Below are 22,250 nucleotides of genomic sequence, written 5' to 3' on the forward strand. Positions count from 1 at the left end.
GGTGTCAATTTCAAATGTTACCCTCCAAAACAGGCACCATTTATATAGTGTTGAACAAAAAAGCATTATAAAGAAACGAGAGACGAATGCTGGCTGAGATTTCTTTCATGCATTTTTCAAGATATGTCCGACTCAGCCATATGTAAAAATAGAGCTCTGGGCAAAAAGGACATGAAATAACTAACTGGAGAAACATTTGTTGTTGTTTTTTTTTTTTTTTTTTTATAAAAAAATCACTCTATGACTCTGTCTCTCAGAAGTAGTAGAGTAAGGATGATATTTAATATGTGTGTGACGATTTTTCAATATTTCATGAAACTGGGGCCCTCTAGAGCCTTAGCAGAGGGGGATTACTGATTCCCGAGCCAGTATAAAATAAAAATAATTTCAAAATCAGGTTGGTTGAGAGACTAAATATATTATCGTGGTTTATCTATAGAAACAATTTGCCTGCTAAATGCTCAGGAAAAAAAAGAAAGTTTGAAGGAATTATATTTTCTTTTGTTCCCAGCTTTTGAAGGGAAGTCATGGATATTCATTTTTTTTCCTTTGCATCTGTAAAACCAAGATTAGTTAAAAAATAGTTTAGTACTTATAGAGAACATGAAAATTGCGTAATTTAAATTCAGAAAATTTTGTTCGAATTATAATTCAGTACAAAATTAATGATTTTTTGAAGAATGTCCAAAACTTCCCTATCAAGTTATATTTTAAAAGCTATTCATATTTTACGTCAATAAATCCTCGAATATAAGGTATCAATATGTCATTAGAACGAATTAATAATCTCTGATTGAACGTTGCTAAGTAATTACATGTATGAAGCAGACTGGGCCTTAATTTCAAAATATTAGACTTTCATAAAATGAAAAGTTATCATATTTAAACTTACACTTTAAAAAAAGTTATTATTAATTATCAACGAATAAGGAAACATTTAAATGGCATTTCAATTCTTATCCTTTTTCTTAAAATGATAAAAAAAAAAAAAAAATGCAGGAAAATGTGCAATTTCTGCATATACATTTGATATTTTAAAAACATTTTTCCCCAAAATAAAAAAGAAATTAATCTTCTTACCATAATGTATGTACATGTAATATTAAGATTTTAATTTATTTATGAGGGAAATGCTTAAAATGTGAAGGACATTATTCTAAAAGTTCTTTGTCATTCTTGGTCAAAGATTTGGACTGGGAGACACAAGACACACTGAGTGTTGAGATATTTTGTCGTTTTTAAGTACTCGTCTATCATCCTCTTTTAAAGACACATAGACCTCTAGATTCAATTCTGCCTCGTATCACTTTCGTTAAGTTTTAAAGGTCAATTTTTTGTAAGACACGAATAACACAAATGAAATTTTATTCACACAGAAAGGGAACACAAAAATTTTCATGTCTGATACTCCTTTGTCTCAAAAAAAAAGAAGAGATAATTATTGATCGAATTCAGACTAAATATGAACTTAAGTAAGTCAAATATATATATATACTCCTTTATTTCTCAGTAGAAACATCCGTTGATGCACATTTCCTTATCTGTATTAACTTCAACACAAGATTTATCGTAGTATTTTAAAATATTGTCACTTGACATTGTTTATGACTACATCTTTTTGTCTTATTCATATGTAAAAATCATTAACAAGTCGTGTCAATATGGAATTCAAATTTATATCTGAAATGGTCCAATGGGCCAGGTGCAAAATGATTGATTAGATTGAATTCATTTATGACACTTCAGAAAATGATTATATATGTATCTAACAGGTTTGATATCTCTACTTTTAGGTTAATCATCAGAAAATGTCACAATAAATTAAAAGAAAAATTATTTCATATTTTGTTTCATTTTTTATCTGCTTGGACTGGAACATTTATTATAAAGATTTAAATGCATTGTTGTATTACAAAAATAATAATATTGCAAACTTGTTTTAGATAAAATGTTTATAGGATATAAATAAATATACCTTCACCCCCACCCCCCCCCCACCCCCAAACAAAAATACTTACATATATTTTCAGTAAACTCGTCTGGTATATTATTAAGTTTAAATTTTAATGTAGTTTTCATTCAAAAACGTTAGCAATATGAATATTAAGCCATTACACTATAAACACGTTGGAGAATCCCCGACATGTATGCTTTCGTGCACTTTGGACATGTACATTTTATATTTATTTGCATATAATTAAATAAGAACGTAGGAAATGAACATGTGGCTAGCAATCCCATAGAGGATAACAGTTATATTACTGGAAATAAAGATGACCGCCACCAAAACACAGAAACTCTTTATCGTGTTATTGACGCTTCAGAGAATTATCTCATTAGAAAAACACAAAAGACTGTGTACATTTATGATGAACGATGAGGAGATTCATGCTCAATATCATCCATTTGATTCAAAAGAGGATGGAAAAATTCAACCAACACGATTAGTAGACATTTACCCGCAAGACTCAAGGAGTGATATAGCAAATCAAAATATCATAAATGCAAAAATTAATGTATATTCTTACAAGTAATATTTATGACAATTATTATACATGGAGAATAAGATAGCAACGACTATATATTTAATTTAATTTATCTGATGTTCCATTACAGATTTCCAGTGATGAGAAGAAAACAATTGTTGATTATACACAAGATTCTTCTGTAATGCCATTTAAAAAGTAAGCATAAGCATGAGTTTTCGTTTATAAACCTTTAGAGTGTGTCAAATGTTCAAAAATCATTATATAAGACAAGTCTATGTTTTTTCTTTTACTTAAGGAATAATGCCAGGAAGAATGGTCTTAATTCTGAGATTTGCTTTTTATCAACAGAGGTGAGGCAATAGTGAATTGGATTCCTGCATGTGTTTAGCTTAAATTAAATTAATTCTAAGACTTTTAAATATGTTTAATCATCAATTTAGTCTTTTAAAACAATAAAAACATGTATTATAGCCAGTTTCAAGGTGGAATTTTACCCATTCGAAGTATCGTCTCTGATTTAAAAAAAATATGCCTTATAATAGTAAAATAGAACATTTCTTGGAAATAATGAAAAAGAAAACACTAATTAAGAATACAAACCCAAAATTATTGGCCAAAAAATCAGATAGAATTAGACAACAAAAAAAAATCTTGAGTATACAATCAAAAATATTTACAATAATCTCTTTCCAAATGAAGATAATTTATCCAGAGGAGATTCAGCTTCAAGTAACGAACCTGATTGACAGTGATATTATTGCTGATGACGAAGACTATACTGAACACACTGCTAGAGTATCTAACAAGAGATCCTCTTTCTGGCACGTGTTTCTATGTTGATCATGTTGTTCAACACTGATTTTTCCCCATTGAGAGCCTCAGTCTCAAATGAGATGAAGTTCAAGGTCACGTAATCATAGAAGTTTGTGTCTTTTCATAGTTCAGACGCGAGTGATGTTAGAGAATTCTTTTCGGATTTTATTAATCACTTTAATTAAATTTTCCACTGGTTTTGTAGCCAGTGGTTTGTAGCAATATTGCTTGTACAGAACACATGTTCTTTGCGCTTTTCCCATGTGGGAATTGTAGCATTTAGCGTTGCATTCTTTCAACATGTGTTGATAAAGACGTGCAGCTTTTGATTCAGTGACGTCACTGATGCAGGGGCTGTAGCCCCGTGCGCCATTTAACTTTTACACGCCATGTGGTGTGGAGTTAACGTTAGCGTTTGAGAATCTTTTAATCTCTGCATTCTTTCTTGGCGGCATGGCTAATGAGCCGGGACCATCATCGCAAATGCGAGAATCCAGCAGCTATGATCTAGTAGATCAAGTTAACGAGGATGCCCCTCGTGACGATAACACGATGCATTCGAAGCAGCATACTGAAAATATGAGTGGTATGTTTGACATTTTCATGCGTAAATTTGCAGATATGTCTAAGACCATGACTTCAGTTCAAAAGGAACTTATTGCTTGGAAGTCTGATCGGTCTTCAACGGATACAATTCCGGACGTTTCGAGGAAACGCGGACAGAATAGATCTAAGAGTACTTCGCCACCTCGCAAGAAAACGAAAACGTCTCAAGCATGTATTCGTCCTTCTCACGAACTTAGTGATAATGATTCTGATGTAGAAAATTCAGACAAATCGGATGCTGATGAAGCACTTAATTCCCTTATTGAGGGAGATGATAGTTTTCATGATTCGTCAGATGATGATGAGGTTTCTGCTCTTAATGAACTGTCCGAATTTTTCGGTGATGAAGACAAGACGAGCGAACCGTTAAGTTCTGAGCTGGCAAAGATCATGGAGAAAATGTTCATGACGAAAACTAACTCGGAGAAAATTAAAGAAATCTCCAACAAGTATGATAGGCCGAAGAACATTAACAACATTTCTGCGCCAAAAGTCAACAAAGTCATTTGGGAAAACATGTCATCCAAAAACAGAGCAAGCGATATCAAATTGCAGACTACCCAGAATCTCATAGGAAAAGCCATGATTCCGACATTGAGACTTTTTGACATGCTTATTAATTGCAACTCGAAAAAAGGATCAGTTGATGTGAAGAAGGCAAAACAGCTGTGCGGTGACATCCTGAAGTTTCAGAAGTGTGTTTTCCATAATTTGTCCTACAAGAGGCGGGAACAAATTATCCAGCCAGAGAAAAACAAACAGTTTGTAAGTTTGTGTTCTGCAGAGAGTTTTTCAGAAAATTTATTCGGAGACGACTTGGGCAGTCAAGTTAAGAATGTGCTTGAAGCAAAGAAACTGGCTCAAAAGATAGGAAATAAAGATTACAGTGGAAAATACAGAATTCCCAAAGTGTCCCATTACTCCCATAGCTATGGGAAGAAGCCAAGGTACGGGAACGGAAAAGGGAATTTTTTGGCCAAACAGTTCAGCTTCAACAAGAAAAAGAAGAAAGGAGAGTCAAATCAGTAGATTCACATGATGTTAGTATGTCTAATGTTTGTACAATTGTAGATCAATTTGTATTGAAAAACACGCCTGAAAATTTTACTGCAGGCAAAATCAACAATTTTTTTACATAATTGGTGTACATTAACTCATGATAGTTGGATTCTTGATGTTGTTAAAGGTTACAAGATAGAATTCAAATATGAACCTTTTCAATTTCACATACCAAATTCGCTAAAATTTTCTGAAAATGAGTATGAAGCAGCTCAAAGAGAAGTAGAAAAATTTTTAAAGAAGGGAATTGTAGAGAGCGTTCATGAAAATGAGAATTTGTGTGAAAACTCTTTTTATTCAAACATTTTTCTGCGTCCCAAAAAAGATGGGTCTTTTAGAATTATTCTGAATTTAAAGAATTTAAATGAGTTTGTTGACAATCATCATTTCAAGATGGAGACATTGAGGTCAGCATTATCTTTAATAAAACCAAATTGTTGGTTTAGCTCACTTGATATCAAAGATGCTTATTATTCTGTGAAAATTCATAAATGTAGTAGACAATTCTTAAGATTCAGGTGGGAAAATAAAACGTATCAGTTCACCTGTCTGCCTATGGGATTAGCCAGTGCTCCACGTATTTTTACTAAAATCATGAAGCCTGTTTTTGCTGAACTTAGGAAATTTGGTCACTTGAATGTAATTTACATAGATGATGTTTTGTTATTGGGCAACACAAAAGATGAGTGTGAAGTTAATTTAAGAGACACTGTTAAGTCTTTAGATAGTCTAGGATTTACTATTCACCCTGATAAAACTCAGTTTTATGCAAGCCAGAATGTTGTCTTTCTGGGATTTTTATTAGATTCGGTTACAGTGACGGTTAGACTTACACCAGAGAAAGCTCAATCTATTAAAGAATTTTGTGATATGGTTTTGAATCAAAATAAAGTGACAATTAAACAGGTTGCACAGCTTGTAGGCATGTTTGTAGCCTCTGAACCAGGGGTGGAATATGCCAGACTTTATTATAAGACCTTAGAAATTGAAAAAGATTTGGCTTTAAAACTTAATCGAGGCAATTTTGAAGCCCATATGACAATTTCTCATCAGAGTAGGATACTGCTAAACTGGTGGTCTCTTAATGTGTGTAAATCCTTTAAACCATTAACTAGAAAAACCCCAAAATTCATTTTCAAAAGTGATAGTTCAAAGTTTGGATGGGGTGGAGTGAATGAAGATTCAGGTGAAGCAATTAGTGGATTATGGGACAATAATATTTGTGAGGCACACATTAACTATTTAGAGCTTTTAGCTGGATTTTACACTCTAAAAGGATTGGGAGAAAATATTTCAGATTCCCATATTAGACTGTGTATGGACAATTCAGTAGCCGTGTCATATGTTAATAAGCAAGGGGGCAAGATTTCAAGATTGAATGAACTAGCTCGTGAATTATGGACTTGGTGCATAGATAGGAACATCTGGCTTAGTGCTGAACATGTCCAGGGTGCAACAAACATTATAGCCGATTCGTTATCTTGCAAAAATGTAGATATGGAATGGAAGTTAGATGAAGTGGTTTTTGATAAACTGACAAATTTGTGTGGAAAATGTGAAATAGATTTATTCGCATCAAAGGACAACCATCAGTTAAATAAATATTATTCATATACACCAGACCCAAATGCATTAGGAGTTGATGCCTTTGCACATTCTTGGAGAAATATTGACTGTTATTTATTTCCTCCTTTTAGTGTCATAAGCAGTGTCTTGAAGAAGATCGAGGAGGAGGAAGTGCAGTTTGCTCTGTTGATAGCTCCAGTGTGGAAGACGCAGCCATGGTTTCCGCAGCTGATGCATCAAGTTGCAGGTCCGTGTTTTCTTCTTCCGAAAACAGAGACTCTCTTGAAATTGCCAAAGATCCAAAACGACGACATCCCTTGACAAAGATGAAGATAGCTGCATTCAGTTTGTCCGGCAATGCTTGTTCAGTAGAGAATTATCAGGAGAAACTGTCAATATTATCTGCAGATCATGGCGGGAATCCACAAAAAGACAATATAGAGGTTATCAGCAAAAATGGTTGCAGTTTTGTTGTGAAAAACAGAGTGATCCATTTAAAACAGATGTTAATTTAGTTTTAGAATTTCTTACAAATTTGTATATGAAAAATCTTGGTTACAGTGCTTTGAACACGGCAAGATGCTCATTAAGTTCATTTTTGTCTCTTTCTGATCACTCGAGTGAGAAAATAGGTGATCATATATTAGTTAAACGTTTTATGAAGGGTGTATTTTTGTCAAGACCAACTTTACCCAAATATCATTTTACATGGGATGTAAATAAGGTTTTAGGATATCTTAAGACATTGTCTCCTGTGCAGGATTTGTCTTTGTTTCAATCATTTTACATGGGATGTAAATAAGGTTTTAGGATATCTTAAAACATTGTCTCCTGTGCAGGATTTGTCTTTGTTTCAATTGTCAAAGAAATTGGCAATGTTGTTAGCTTTATTATCTGGACAGCGAAAACAAGGTTTACATCTTCTAGATGTTAGAAATGTTCTGTGAGAGATAATATGTTAATCATTAAATATGGTGACTTGTTAAAGCAAACAAGACCAGGGCATCATTTAGATGAAATATCTGTTGCTGCTTATCCAAATGATATAGATTTATGTATTGTACATGTATATGAGGAATATATTCATAGAACTAAAAAATTGAGGGGCTCAGAATGTAAATTGTTTATAAGTACCCAAAAGCCTCACAATCCAATTTCTGTAGATACCATTGGTCGCTGGATCAAATCAGTTATGACAAATGCTGGAATAGACATGAACTGTTTTTCCCCGCATAGTACACGATCAGCACTGATTATAAGTGCATATTTAGTTTTCATGTACTTAATAGGTGCTGTACATCTTGGATGGTTTGTATACTGCGTATCTGAAACAACTTATATTCATAGCAACTCCATTGAGGTTTTTTTTTTATTGCATTTTACTTTTTAAAAAAGGAAACCCTATTCATAAGAAAAAAGTTGGAATATTCAGAGAATTCGGAAGTTTTTCAGGAGGAATCAAAGCTGCATGAATTCATGTGAAATTTTAAAAAAGCAATCAAGAAATAATTTGTAATTTACATTTGTTAATAAAAGTATATTTTATCACTGTATCATTGTTGTGAACCAAAAAGCATTATAGAGAAACAAGAGACGATAGCCGCCTGAGATTTCTTTCATGCATGATCTCTTAATATGTCTAACTCAGGCATATGTAAAATTAAGCTCTGGGCAAAAATACCAAAAAAGACATGAAATTACAAACTGTGAGAATATTCATTGTTGTTTCTTTTAAAATCACTCTGTCTCTCAGAAGTAGTAGAGTAAGGATGATATTTATAATGTGATGATTTTTTTCTTCAATTTCATTAAACTGTAGCCCCAGCCTACAGAACCATACATTTGTTCAATTTCTCTAATTTTCGTTTCGTTACAATGAATGAATAATCTCTGATTGAACCTTGCCAAGTGATTGTGCCTTAATATTAGACATTCATAAAATGAAAAGTTATCATAAGTATACTTACTTACACTTAAAAATTATGAATAATTATCAACAAATAAGGAAACATTTAAATGACATTTCAAATCTTATCCTATTTCTTAAAATAATAAAAACTGGAGGAAAATGTGCAAATTCTGCATAGACATTTGATATTTTAAAAACATTTTTCCCCAAAATAAAAAAAAATGAATAATCTTCTTACCATAATGAATGTAATATGACGATTTTTTTTATTTCTGAGGGAAATGCTTAAAATGTGAAGGACACATGGAATTCTGACTGAATTCTAAAACTACTTTGTCATTCTTGGTCAAAGATTGAGATTGGAAGACCCAAGACATACTGAGTAAATTCTAGTGTTTATATATTTTGTCATTTTTAATTATTCGCCAATCTTCATTAGTTTAAGAATCACAATACTCTAAATTCAATTTTGCATCTATCACATCTTTTAAGATCTAATGTCAATTTGGTTTGTAAGAGACGAATAATACAAGTGATTTTTATTCATACAGAAAACGAACACAATGAATTTTAATGTCTGATATTATTTTTTCCGATAAAAGATTATAAATGATCGTATTCAAATAGAAGATAAACTCAAGAAAGTCATATATACTCATTTACTTATCAGTAGAAACATCGGTTGATGCATATTTCCATATCTGTGTTAACTTTAGCATAAGATTTATCTTGGTATTTTAAAATATTTTCACTTGACAGTGTTTATGACTACACCTTTTTTGTCGTATTCATATGTAAAAATTATTAATTAGTCATGTCAATATGTAATTCAAATTTATATCTAAAATGGTCCAATGGGCCTGGTGCAAATGGATTGATTAAATTCATTCATGACACTTCAGAAAATGATTATTTATCTTTTAACAGGTTTGATATCTAAGGTTTTTGGTTTACCATGAAAAACTGTCACAAAATTGAAAAAAAATTATGTCATTTTCTGATTCAATTTTAGCCTGCTGTGGTTGGAAAGATATCTTTATTTGAAAATTTTGGATGTGTATTTTAATTTTTTTTATTCAACAGATATAAAAGGTGCCCTGCTATAATTTTTACATTTATTTGCAAATAATTCAATTCGATTTGGTGATTTGTTTTTAGCTTTTAAACAATTTCAATTTCCTCGTTTAAAGTTCGTAAGTTGCATTTTGTTCAAATGGCCTTATCTTCAAATATATCATAACATTAAATAGTTTTTTTGCTAACGTGTTTTATACCAATTGTAATGTCATTTGTTTTCATACCAAATTTGACTCGAAACATTCCGTCTACCCTTTTAACACATAAGAATACTGGCGAGCGTAACCGATCAACAGGGGTTAATGTTTCATGCCCTGTTCACGGAGTTGTATTGTGTGTTGATTTTTTTTAAAAATATGGATCAAGTTCATTACTTTCTTCTTCTTCTTCTACAAGATAAAAATACTTGTTCATCATACTTAGGAATCGTAGCAACTGCATGATATATTTTGAATAGCAAATATATGTAGATTGGTTTAAAGTTTTAAAAAAAAATTAATTTGAAAAATGATAAAGCACAAAACCCCAAGAATTAATTGACAGAAAAAATATGTCATTAGTGTCATTATTTTATATGTATGCCAAATAAAGTTTAAAAACTTAAACAAAAGTATGATGTTCTCTCCTGTAAACTGCATCTTAATTACAAAATTAAAATTCTAGTCTCATGAGCTACAAATGTAGAGATTCCTGTTAACACAATTTAATGTCAGACAAGATTTTTTTAAAGGAGAAATTACATAACTTATCTCTCTTTCTTTTGAGTTTTTATAGCATTCTTTGCCTACAATTGCATACATAATAGAAATGAGAAAAGAATACATATGAAATTGTTTGATAGGGTTTCGGTAGAATATTACTAGGATCTTAAGAAAAAATATTCTTGAGATAACCATATGGCACACCGAAATGCACAAAAAGTCCAAAATGGCAGCTGCAGTCCTTCAACCAATGTGCATTAAGGAATACTTTATCATCTTTGCACTTTTTGTATTAAAGAGAACCATGCAGTCTTACTTTTTGTTCAATGAAATATTATAAGGGAAATGTCATCTTGAACCACCAAACTTAATTTAAAGATAAAACTTCATAACATAGTGGAAAATCCTATCGTAGGACAACCTGCAATCTCTGGGGGAAAAGTCATGCCTTAGGTTATGGTTATTTTTCAAAAAAATGTACACTTCAGACTTCTGTGGAACCTTTACATTTCGTACCCTGCATCCACCTATTCACATCACGGACGAACTAATAATTAGGGTCTTAAAAGCCTTTTTTCTTTTGTAGATATACAAGAAAGAATTATTTCGTTACTCTGACTCTGAGCATTATTCTTAATTTTACTCTTCACATGCTTGTTACATTCTGACCACTTCTTTTGTGTTCCAACAATTCGTGGGCACTAACTGTGCTCCTTTATTACCCGGTCTATCTTCATGTTCTGATAAAGCAAAATTTATTTTCAAACTTCTGCAGAAGAAGAAGAAATTATTGCCGTTTCCACATTGGTTTCATATGATCTCAACAGAACAATCGTTACATAATCTGCTCGAAGAAAATCTGCAACTTTTTTCCTACACCGAAGTAAATTTATTTTCAGAAAAAGTTTATTCCTCTGAAAACACCGCGCATCTTCAATTTGTGTATGCTTGTCCACGCCAACATCAGGCACGTGTATTTTGAAGACCCCCCTCCACCCCTGCATTCCTACCCCTTAAAATGGGTATTAATGTGTCATGTAAAATTATATATTTGATTGGTTCTGATTTAATTTCTTTATATATATTTTTTTATGTACATGTATTTTGTTTCACTACTATCCTTGGCCTATTTTGTTTTGATGTGCCATCTTTTTGCTAACTTTTTCATATGATGTTTTGATTGTCTGGTCTTGGCCTATTTTGTTTTGATGTGCCATCTTTTTGCTAATTTTTTCATATGATGTTTTGATTGTCTTGTCTTACAGATACTTTTTCTAGTCAGTTTTGGGGGATCATCTTTTTGCTAATTTTTTCATATGATGTTTTGATTGTCTTGTCTTACAGATACTTTTTCTAGTCAGTTTTGGGGGATCATCTTTTTGCTAATTTTTTCATATGATGTTTTGATTGTCTTGTCTTACAGATACTTTTTCTAGTCAGTTTTGGGGGATCAGACATTATCATATTTTACGTAACTGCTAATCAAAGCTTGTGAATCTGATCCCCTTCTTGTTTGTTAAATTGTTCACATTTATACCGTCATTTTAATAAATGACATTATTCATCTCTATGAAAGTGTTTTATTTGACTTGTACAAAATAGCAAAAACAAGCTGCGGTGAGCTTGCCTATAAGCATAAGAATACATAAAGGTAATTGAGGAAATACCTTACTTACAATTAATTATAAATACATATGAATTAAGCATGGTTAAAGAAATGTCTTTTTATTTTATTTATTAGATATATTAAAGCGAATTTCACATATTATTCATACTTGAAGCAAAAAATCAAATAATGTGGAGGCGTTTGAATACATGTAAATATAATTATTTGTATATTAGCGAATAGTAATTTGATGAATGAACCTCTTGTTTGGATAGCTCCAGCAAAACGTTAGTACATCTTCGAGGTCAATTTGCTGCCATAAAAGTCATAAAAAAAAATGTTTTTAAAGAGTTTCTGTTATGAAGACAATTTTTGAAAGCCTTTATTTCTTAATGATAGCTATATTTTCAAACTAACGAGTTACGTTTTTCAAGTCACACAAGAAATTTTTCGTTCCATCTTAAAGAGAACAAAAAATCTGAGACAAAAATTCTCAACTTTTATTGCAGCACACTGTATGCTATATTTTAGAAGCACATTCATTATGCATATACATAAGATATAAATGTATAAGAGTATACATAAACTTCTTTAAATATAACAGCATTATTCTTTTCAAGTAAAGACAATTTTCCCCATTTACACTAAATTGCATCTTTTCAAATATCGGCATTCGAATGTCTACTATGTTTAGCACCCCTGAACAAGCAAACCGAACATTGTCTCATATGCAGCACAGCTTGGTCCCTGTCTTGTACGGCACCTCTTACACACTACATTTGTTCTTGAAGCAGCCTCTTTCTCTGCTAGTGATGAGAGATTAAATGCTTTGAATCCCTGCGCTTTGTTTTTGGAGTTTGGGATAACGACGTTTTTCATGACTTCATTCGACGACTGTATTCATCCAGGAATGGACGAGGAATCGGAGAAGGTTGTGGCAAATGGAACTTATAGATGTCGTTATTGTTATTCATGATGTGAGATTTGTGTGCTTTTGTCAACGAAAAAGCTTTCTCTTTGTATGGAACACAGACCGAGTAAGTGTTCCTAGTGTGTTGGCAACAGGACATGTAAGAATCGCAGTCAATATCACTCTTGCATTCTCTATTCGCAGAAGAAATGACGTAATGTGTGACGCATGTCCCTGATTGCGTCATCTTTGTGATATGTCTGGCTGCAAGAAAAAGAAATCTGGTAAAGAATATGAAAAAGAAGGTAGGTTTCATAAGCCTTTATTAAATCATGACTTCTGAATTGTTCAGTTCCATGCATACAAACTGCATTCTCATGAAACCTTCTAAATGCAATTGTGTATGCTTGAACTTGTACATCTATCTTATCGAAGTTGCAGAAAACAAATTCTTTCAGATAATATAGACCACATTGCATCGCCCATTGCCCAAAGAGATTTAAAGCAATGTCTGTTTACCAATTCAACAAACTAATGATGCCGTATTTCCAAAACTGTCTTCTTTATTACTGCAATATTCATTCACGATTTATCACAGTATTTCATGACTCTGAAAACGTCCAGTTTAAAGGACATACATATGTACTGTTGCCAAAACTGTAAATTTCTGTATATTTCAATTTTCTAAGTAGTTATGCAATATATAAATATTTTTAAATTCTTTATTGCCCATATGTCTCATATCTCTCTATTTTTGAGCACACTGTTGCATTAATATTCTCTCTGTAAATTTAAGCCGCCATAAATTTAAGAATGTGTTAAAGGAATGCCTTTTATAAATGAATAAGGTTAATTATTTGTTACACCTTGTAACAGAAACAATATATTATCTATCATAGTCACTGAGGTAAACCAACTTCGTTTTTTAGCGACTTTTGATCATAACGTGATCTCCAGCGATACATCACAAACAATGTTGATTGATTCAAAGATCTTTAACATTTAACAGGTTAATGACTTCTAATTTATGTCAACTTCGATGGTGTTTTTGCGAGGAGAGTAATTTATCATGCATAACAAAACATTTGTTTAATTAAATTTTTCTTTTGTTAATTTTTAAATATTTGTGGTTAGTTTAAGACATATTCCAATACTGCTATATCAGATGATTTTGGAGGGTTACTTTTAATTTAATGTGTTTGGCATACTGTACTCTACAAAATTTAGAATTTTCAATTAAATTGGTCATATATACAAATTTGTTGAACTTGAAAAATTCTAAATTTCTTAGAGGACAATACAATTACTTTGCCGGATTACAGATTATATTGGACCTTCCAATCATTTTATAAAAAAATTCTGAATATGCCAAGAAATAATGGTATGTATTAAGATTTGTTGCTATTCCATGTCATTTTGGCAAGTTCTTTAAATAAAATACATTTCTCCAAGAGTATTAGAGATTAAGTTACTATTTTGTGATATGCGTGTATTTGTAACCAAGTTAGAAATTTAAGGTTTGAGGAAGATTTTGCATCAAATCCTTTGCTCATTAAGAAAAAAGTTGTAGAAAAATACAATATGCTTGTCTCATAGTTGAAATTAACTTGAAAAACATGCAAATATTTTCTGGAAAATATTTTCTATTATAAGAAATCTCTGGAAACGTCATTGGAATAAAGATACTGCAGTGAAGATAAAAAAAAAGAGCTGATGCCCCTTCAATTTAAGTTTTTTTCAAGTCCTCACCTTCTAAGAGACCAAAGCAGGCAAGAAGTACACACAAAATCCAACTCATGATTTTGGAATGGAAATGTCTGCAAAGCTCGTAGTGTTGATTTGATTCAACTTTTCCTCAAATCTTGATTTTCCAAGAAGCAACCTAATCACTTGTTAAACAGCGTTGAACTGAAGCGCCTGTCATGTAGGAGCCTTGTATATAGTCCTCGGTGACAACAGGAAGTCCCGTACAATGACATTTCAATTAAAAATGTGTTCTCGAGTTTCATCAAAACAAATGTCAACATTTTTAATTAATTCATCTGAAGCTATAAATTATTAACAACAGTTCCCAATGGTTACACATCTAATTATCCCCGCTCTTAATGTTTTTTGTTTGTTCTTCGAGTCAAAGGCTCTTGTAAAATTTGAACCACAAACCACGAAAAAAGGTTGATAACATTTTACAAACAGTTCAATTTTACGGTCAATCATTTAGTGATCGGGCGAATTAGCTTTGTTAATGTTTAGGCTTTATTGTGATTCACAATTTTCGAACTGTCACATTGACAGGTTTACAGGTGTAGAGAATCTAGTGATGGTACTACGGGGTTGTTAATTAAATGAGTGCTCAGGGAAAAACCCTACTGATAATTTAATTTGCAAATATTATGGAGTAGTTCAGTACAAATTTAAGACACATATTTTGACTGTGTCCTATGCTTAGGTAGATTTTGAGATTTATGTAATATATATCGTTTTCAATATTCGTAAGTTAAGATCTATATACCAATTAATTTACAGACAGTTTATTGTCAAATTTTCTGAAGAAGAAATCCTTTGCTTTCGAATTTACTCTAGACATTAATATTAATCCATTAAACACAGAGAATAAAACATAATAGATGAAGTGTCTTAAAAATTTAAAATCATCATTAAAATGATCATTTTTTTGTTTTGGCTTCTGGATTTGGGGTTGGTTTGTTGGATGGTTGCTGGCCTTACGTCTCCTAGCATTTTTCATTCATCTTGAGACTTCACCAATTGCTGATGGAGTGCTAAAAATTAAGACTTGTCCTTGGTCGTTGTGGCAATTATGACTTTTTTCTTGCCAATATCTACTGCAACATGTACCTTAGTTACATGTACAGTCTCATCCGAAGGAACGTTCTCTGTGACCAGAAGTGGAATTCGAACCCGAAATACAAGGATTCAGTTCTTCCTTCACCATTCAGAACAATTACTCTAATCACTGCAGCGCGCGGGTCACTCAGAAATTTGGTCTTGGAAAAATTATCTTAGCTCAGCGGTTTTGGTTTTGTTTGTTTGTATATACTATAGTTTAACGTCTTTGTCGATAATTTTTTAATCAATGGATTCTCCACCATCTGCGGGGGAGAGCTGCAAATTTTGTGCTTTACATCTCGGCACTAAAAGCCTTTGAGTGAGGAATCTTTTTCGTGCCACCACTTTCTGCAAAACGGGACCTCACTTATTAACGGTCTCGTCCGAAGAACTGGTCTCCATCTCCCACAATGGGATTCGAAGCCGCGACCTAAGGATCAACTCCTTCCGTCACGACACTAGAGCAGATGCTCTAACTACTGCGCCACGCGGGTTTTGGTAGATTTTTAGTATTATAGTCGTCAGATTTTTTTTTTTTTGAAAACAGGTTTCTTGATTCTTAACTATTAGAAAAACACTTGTTATAAGTTTACTGTTATTATACACTGTACCAATACTAATTTTGAACGTATAAATTACTGTAAATAGAAAACTGAAAAATATGCAGGTGCAAGCTTTCACACTGCATACATTTTATAGATATTTTGCTCTTGATTTCAGTACATCACTACGACATCAAGACATATGTTTTAGCAGAATTACCCCACCTTAAATATTTGCATAATGTGCATGTATTTCTATTACCAAAATTTTAATTTGCATAATTATGTACAATGTTCTGCAACATTTTTATCCAATGTTAAATGACAAATTACACGATTACAATTTTATGCTACACCGGAGAGGTTTTATTGTCCTTGAGACTATTTCACCTTGTTTTGCTATTTATATTCTTGAAATGAACAAGAATTTTCATTTCAATAGCTGGTTGTTGGTTGTAGCTATTCTTAAATGTTGTGAAATAAGAATCGAACGTTTCACCTTTTTATGCTCTCGTAATCGAAGTTTGGGAGTTCACAGGTATGCTCTGTCCGTACGTCTGTCTATCCGTCTGTTTGTCGGCAAAAATATTAACCTAGCCCATATCTTAAATTTAATTTGGTGGAGCTAGAAATTTCATATAAATTTCACAGTGACAAGACCTAAAATAGGGTATCACAGCATTTAACCTCTTTACCTGGACCTTAGGGTTTCACCCACTTTTGCTGTAAAATCACCATACTTTAATCTTGGCTTTAACTGTTGAACGTTTGATTTCTAGGGATGTCATACTTCAATGTCTATTTCTTGTCACAAGACCTTTCCATAAGATTAAAGGCTTAAGATATTTTGACCTTGGAGTTTGACCAACTTTCAAAAACTTTTACCTTTGGCATTGGCCAGAACTTTGGAATGATTGGTGCTTGAGCTTTCACGAGTATAGCCGGTACTCATTAAGACAAGTCATTTCTCTGGGTATCAACATTTTTGACCTTGGAGTTTGACTTTTATTTGAGAAGCTTAATCATTCGCTATCAGCTGCCACAAGGGGGCTTCAGTATTTCACGAACACATCTTGTTTATTCGTGCCCCTAGTACAGCAAAAATTGGTGGAATTTAATGCAACTTTACATGAAGAATATTTCAATTCTTGAGCACACTTTCGTGATTCTGTACTTCTAAGATGTTTTCACAATCAACCGTTTGGCAAATACTGTTAATAAAGATGACAAAAAGATTTGCGTTGCTGATTAACATTTGATACATGTAACACTGTTTGATTCTTTTATGATCTTGCAGCAAAAAGTACAAATTTTAAATTTCTTTAACACATCGAAAAATTCAAGTAGAGTTCATTGCTGTAATTCGTGCTTCGTTGTAATTTCTAACATCACAAGGAAACAAGGAAAAAAAATTAATGTTCAGAAAAACATAAAATATATATTGTAACCCAGGTGTAATTAAATGTTATCCATTTAACGAATAAAAATAGCTAGAGATCTATCTTAGGGCTCCTGAATGCGATGATTAAACCGTATACAATTTCTGCCAAACACAATGGGCCGCACTTTGACGCGTTGACGTATTTCACATACTAGTAAATCCCCTCGACGTTAAAAAACCACAGTCTCTTGACACATCATATCCTTGAAAATGTCCGATGTAAAAACACACTTTAACTTTTAAAATAGAATTCACATTTTTTCAAGTACCTTCAAGTCTTATGAGGATATACATACCATCATCATGACTTTCAAATTGTCCATCACACATGTCTCCAGAAATCTTAAGGTATTCCGATGCATATTCGTTTTAAAAGTAATCTATTCACGATTAAGTCCTTCTTTGGTTCTTTAAGTTACATATCACTTATAAACAATATTCGTAGGAGCATAGATATAATTTGGAGGCGACACGGAGGTGAACGAAGCAAGAAGAGGGATGGGAATAGGGCGGGGTATGGGTAGCGGTAATGTCGACTCCCCCGGGGGTCGTGACCTCGGGGGATACTGCACGATGACAATGTCTGTAGGTCTAAGAGGAACACATATTGATTGCTCCGATGATCGAATTCTACAACACACAGATGAAATGTCACAGTCTGAGTTACTTTTACACATTGTCGATATAGACACAAAATTAAATGCGTTCGCACAGTTCCCCGAATTTGTTAGTCTCTGTACTCCATTGATATAACGACCTGTGAAAAGAAAATCAATCAAGTTTTAATTTAACAGGATAACAGATCTTTTTTTTTAACCAGAGTTTTTAAACTTTAAAAATCAAATATTCTCGAATTTGTTTTTAAAATGTCATTGATTATCGGCGTACCTGTTACTGTTCCCAGGACGCTGAATAAAATAAAGTTTTCCCAAATCATTTCTAAAATCAAAAATACGTTAAATTGAAAATAAAAATTTGTAAACAATAATAATGCTTATATTGTATATAACTATTTACGTGTATAAATTAAAAATATATTAGTACCTACTGATCAGAAATCAATTTCAAATATTTCATGACCAAACCTACGGATCAATTAAATTTAAAAGCTATGTTTTAGCAGTTTTATATGATGACGGCTCATCATGTTTTCATTTTCTTTTACAAGGAAGTTTTATTACCATTATGTCAAAAGGTTAGTACTATGATAATTGATAATAATTAATTTCGTTAATCAAAGGGGTGAATTTTGGGAAAACTTGTACTTTTATGGCTGGAAAATATGAAACGAACCCGAAAATTACCTCAAAGTTCCCAGCAGACCATTCATAGGTTTTGTTTTTTGACAAGAGACATTAATGAAATCTATTAAGATAAAGGTAAAATAACTTATGGGATCTGTGTGACATCTCCGTGTTAGTGGAAAGTCTGATTAGCGGACGCTTAGAAATCATTTGAAAAAAGCCCGAATTTGCTGTAATTTATATACATCATTTGATTTACTTAATTTAATTACCTTGTAGTAAATTACCTTGTAGTAAATTAACTCATTTATTAATTCAACTAATGAATATTTGTTATTGATATTAAGCAAGTAAGATTAGACAGCATAATCAACTCGGCTCATATTTTTATTTCATGTCATTCACAAATTCTATGTTTCGAGTGTATTTGCCGTCAAGGAAGTCTGTTTGCCTTCTTAACAAATTTCGATTCTTTGAAGCAAAATTAAGAATATATTGAACCACACAGAAAGAGGCTGATTAAAGGTTCTCCAAAACCTCTTTGATCGGTGCAAAAACAGAAAAACTTGTATCATAGAATATTTCAACACAAGAGGTTACCCAAGAAAAGATGCGAAATAGCTGAATGAAGATGTTACAAATTGGCCAGACGTTCACAGATTTTGCGTGTACGAATGCTTTGGATGCTGTTACTAATCAGGTTAAAACTGTTATGTAATTATTAGTCCATGTAACCATAATTGGATTCTGTCTCTAGGAAGGAGCTACCCTTTCGACCCATGACCCTTCATGTTTTTTTTCTTTTTGGCTTAGTGTGACATACATTGTCCAGTCATTCTTTTTTACGAATCTCTTTATGTAGCTTTTTTTTTTTTAACTTATATGAATAGAATGAATGTATTTCCTTGATGTAAAGTATATGTAACTGTTTAGTTAATTGTGTGAAAAATATATATATAAAATATTTTCACTTACCTGAATTATTCTCGTTGGCCTAGTGTCAAAAGCTGAATCAGAACTGAAGTATATATACTTGTGTGTATGGAATATGATAGACATTTGCTATCAATCTTGAAAATTGCTTCCTCTACGTTATGTTTTCTATCTATTACCAAATTTTTGCCACGCATGGTCACTAATTTTGATAAATTAAGCCTTGTCCATTATAAAAATTATATATTAAAAGCTTCGGTTGCTATGTGTGTCTTCGTTGTTATCGGGAAGAAAAGTTTGAGGTTCTCTGCTTCTTTGCATCGTATTGAGTTTCAACATTAAAGACTACGGCCATTCTAAGGAAATATGACACCTTGTTGCCACTTGTGCTTTAAAGAATATATGAAGAATATATTAATACATCTCTCACTGGTAACTATAAGTACATTTGGAATATTTTTAATGCCCAATGCCCCCAAATAATAATCCTAAAAAATCAGTATTCACTTATGATGTGCCACCGCTTGTGGCAGGGGCTAGAGCTTTTGCTCTATACAAGGCTTGATATTTATGTTGCCTGTTCGAATCTCACTGCGGGACGTGGAGACGGTTCTTCGAATGAGACCGTTAAAACCAAGGTCCCGTGTTGTAGTAGGTGTTGGTACAAAAGAGTTATGATTATTATATGCAGCTCTCCACCGTTACGTTATGGCGTCTGTGAGTGATTTCTCGAAGGGACATTCAAATTGAAGCCAGTCTGACATAATCAAATTCAATCGACAAAACACGAAAACATTTGTCCGTTATACTTTAAACAATATCTATTCAGTAAACTGAATAGATTGGGCAACAGGCTTAAGCCTATAGATACCCTCTCTATACAACAGGTCAAGGTTACAATACAATGAACAGAGTATATATATTATAAACAATGCATATTTAGATATGAGTGCAGTCCGTTATGTCTGGCAACATATTTCTCAAATATCTATTTTGTTTCTCTTTGTAATATTTAAAATAATTTATGATTTTGACATTATCTTGTATTTTAAAACTGTTTTAGACACGAAATAAGCCAATCTTGACAATTCAAACGTTTTCAAATAGGATTATTGGCGGGTATATAGGAAACCCAACCCTATATGGCAAAGGTTGTCTTAAAAAGTTTTGTTCATTTCAGTGAATGCCGTTGTCATCGTTACTAAAAATAGAAATATAAAAATAGAAATGTCTGTGGAAAAACTTTCCAAATGCTACATGTACTTATCTTTGGCAGATTTCAGTATAATTTGGCACACAAATAGAACTAAGGAGACTAAATCAAGGATCATTATTTATTTCTGTTGCAAAGCTTTAGTTCAATTGCTCTTTTTCTCTTCTGTGATTACTAAAAACCAGTGGAACTACAGTCTCGACAGATAACTCTGTTTTTAACGTCCCTTTCGAGAATTTCTCACTCATATTGAGACACCACGGCCTACTGGTAGAGATGCAAGTTTTAGACCTTAACTCGAAATTTAGGGCCATAGAACAGTAAGGGATCTTTTTCAAGCCAGCGCCTACTGCGACAGGGAACCTGATTCCGAAGGACCGGTCCTCAAGTCCCATAGTGGTATTCGAACTCGCGACATAAGGATGAACTTCATACTCCACTTGTAAGTTTGTAAAAGAGTATCTATGCAGAAATTGTTGTTAAGTTTTGTTTAATGATGGCGTTTAAATATTAAATAACATTGTCTTTACATAATGGTTACCAAGAAGGGAAAAAGGTTCCATATTGTTAAATTCATAGCAATATTACACCCTATGTCGTAGCTTCTATATTCTTAGAGATCGCGTGGCTGCCCAAGTTTCATTTTTTTTTAAATCAAGGTTTTATTCCCTATTGTTATTTAATTTCTCATTTGCCGAAAACTTTCCGCAATACTTCTGCAGCAAAGCTGATTAATCTAGAGTATTGATAAAGGTCGTCTTTTGTGTTTATTCCTTTAGTCAAATGCAGTTAAACCTTGTTTTGAATGGCTTATTATGTCATCTAGCTTCTTAACTGATATAATTGTACAAGTATTGCTTGCCAATAATTTGAGCTTATCGCCGTTTCGCAAAAACCTTGAAATGGCAAGGCCATAAAACACATTAATACATATTATGCATTTAAGATTGTCACGACCATTTAAGTAGAAATATATTTCTTGTATACACTGCGAGAAAAGTAACATAATGGTGATGATGAAAATTAATTTTGTGTGTCACTTATGCATGCTCGATGTCTTTAATATAAATTTGTATACTATCTCATATCTTACAGCAACATTGTCTATGGCTTACTTGGGATGAAACAAATTTCAATGTTGCCCTCAACTTTATACAATTATTTCCTAAATAAAACCGAATGATTTATACAAATTCATAAAACAGTGAATCGTGAGCGCATTATTTCTGCACAGTCAACAGTTTGTGGAATATTGCACTTCTTCAACCAATATAATGACCGTTGCTAATCGAGAGGG

General features: G+C 32.6%; 3 protein-coding genes and 1 long non-coding RNA gene across 4 annotated transcripts; 2 read left to right on the top strand and 2 right to left on the bottom strand.

Moving 5' to 3' along the window:
- The first annotated feature begins 3,751 nt into the window (after window positions 1–3,751).
- On the top strand, window positions 3,752–7,066 carry LOC134278999 (uncharacterized). The gene is made up of 2 exons (XM_062761309.1): window positions 3,752–4,948; window positions 6,665–7,066. Exon 1 carries the CDS (start codon window positions 3,756–3,758, stop codon window positions 4,935–4,937), a length of 1,182 nt encoding a protein of 393 aa, XP_062617293.1. The 5' UTR covers window positions 3,752–3,755; the 3' UTR covers window positions 4,938–4,948; window positions 6,665–7,066.
- LOC134279023 (uncharacterized) lies at window positions 5,562–6,854 on the top strand. Its single transcript, XM_062761354.1, has one exon. It carries the CDS (start codon window positions 5,562–5,564, stop codon window positions 6,852–6,854), a length of 1,293 nt encoding a protein of 430 aa, XP_062617338.1.
- A 5,245-nt stretch (window positions 7,067–12,311) lies between the features above and the next one.
- On the bottom strand, window positions 12,312–14,649 carry LOC134279000 (uncharacterized). Its single transcript, XM_062761311.1, has 2 exons — window positions 14,486–14,649; window positions 12,312–13,000 (listed from the first exon to the last, which is right to left on the bottom strand). Exons 1-2 carry the CDS (start codon window positions 14,532–14,534, stop codon window positions 12,702–12,704), a joined length of 348 nt encoding a protein of 115 aa, XP_062617295.1. The 5' UTR covers window positions 14,535–14,649; the 3' UTR covers window positions 12,312–12,701.
- Window positions 14,650–17,914: 3,265 nt separating this feature from the next.
- On the bottom strand, window positions 17,915–19,814 carry LOC134279001 (uncharacterized). Its single transcript, XR_009994558.1, has 3 exons — window positions 19,783–19,814; window positions 18,452–18,502; window positions 17,915–18,320 (listed from the first exon to the last, which is right to left on the bottom strand). It is a non-coding gene; the product is annotated as an uncharacterized LOC134279001 (long non-coding RNA).
- Window positions 19,815–22,250: the final 2,436 nt, after the last annotated feature.

This window comes from Saccostrea cucullata, unplaced genomic scaffold (genome assembly GCF_032062105.1).
Source record: "Saccostrea cucullata isolate Sc308-1 unplaced genomic scaffold, CSIRO_AGI_Scuc_v1 ctg667, whole genome shotgun sequence".
NCBI classification, from domain to species: Eukaryota; Metazoa; Mollusca; class Bivalvia; order Ostreida; family Ostreidae; genus Saccostrea; species Saccostrea cuccullata.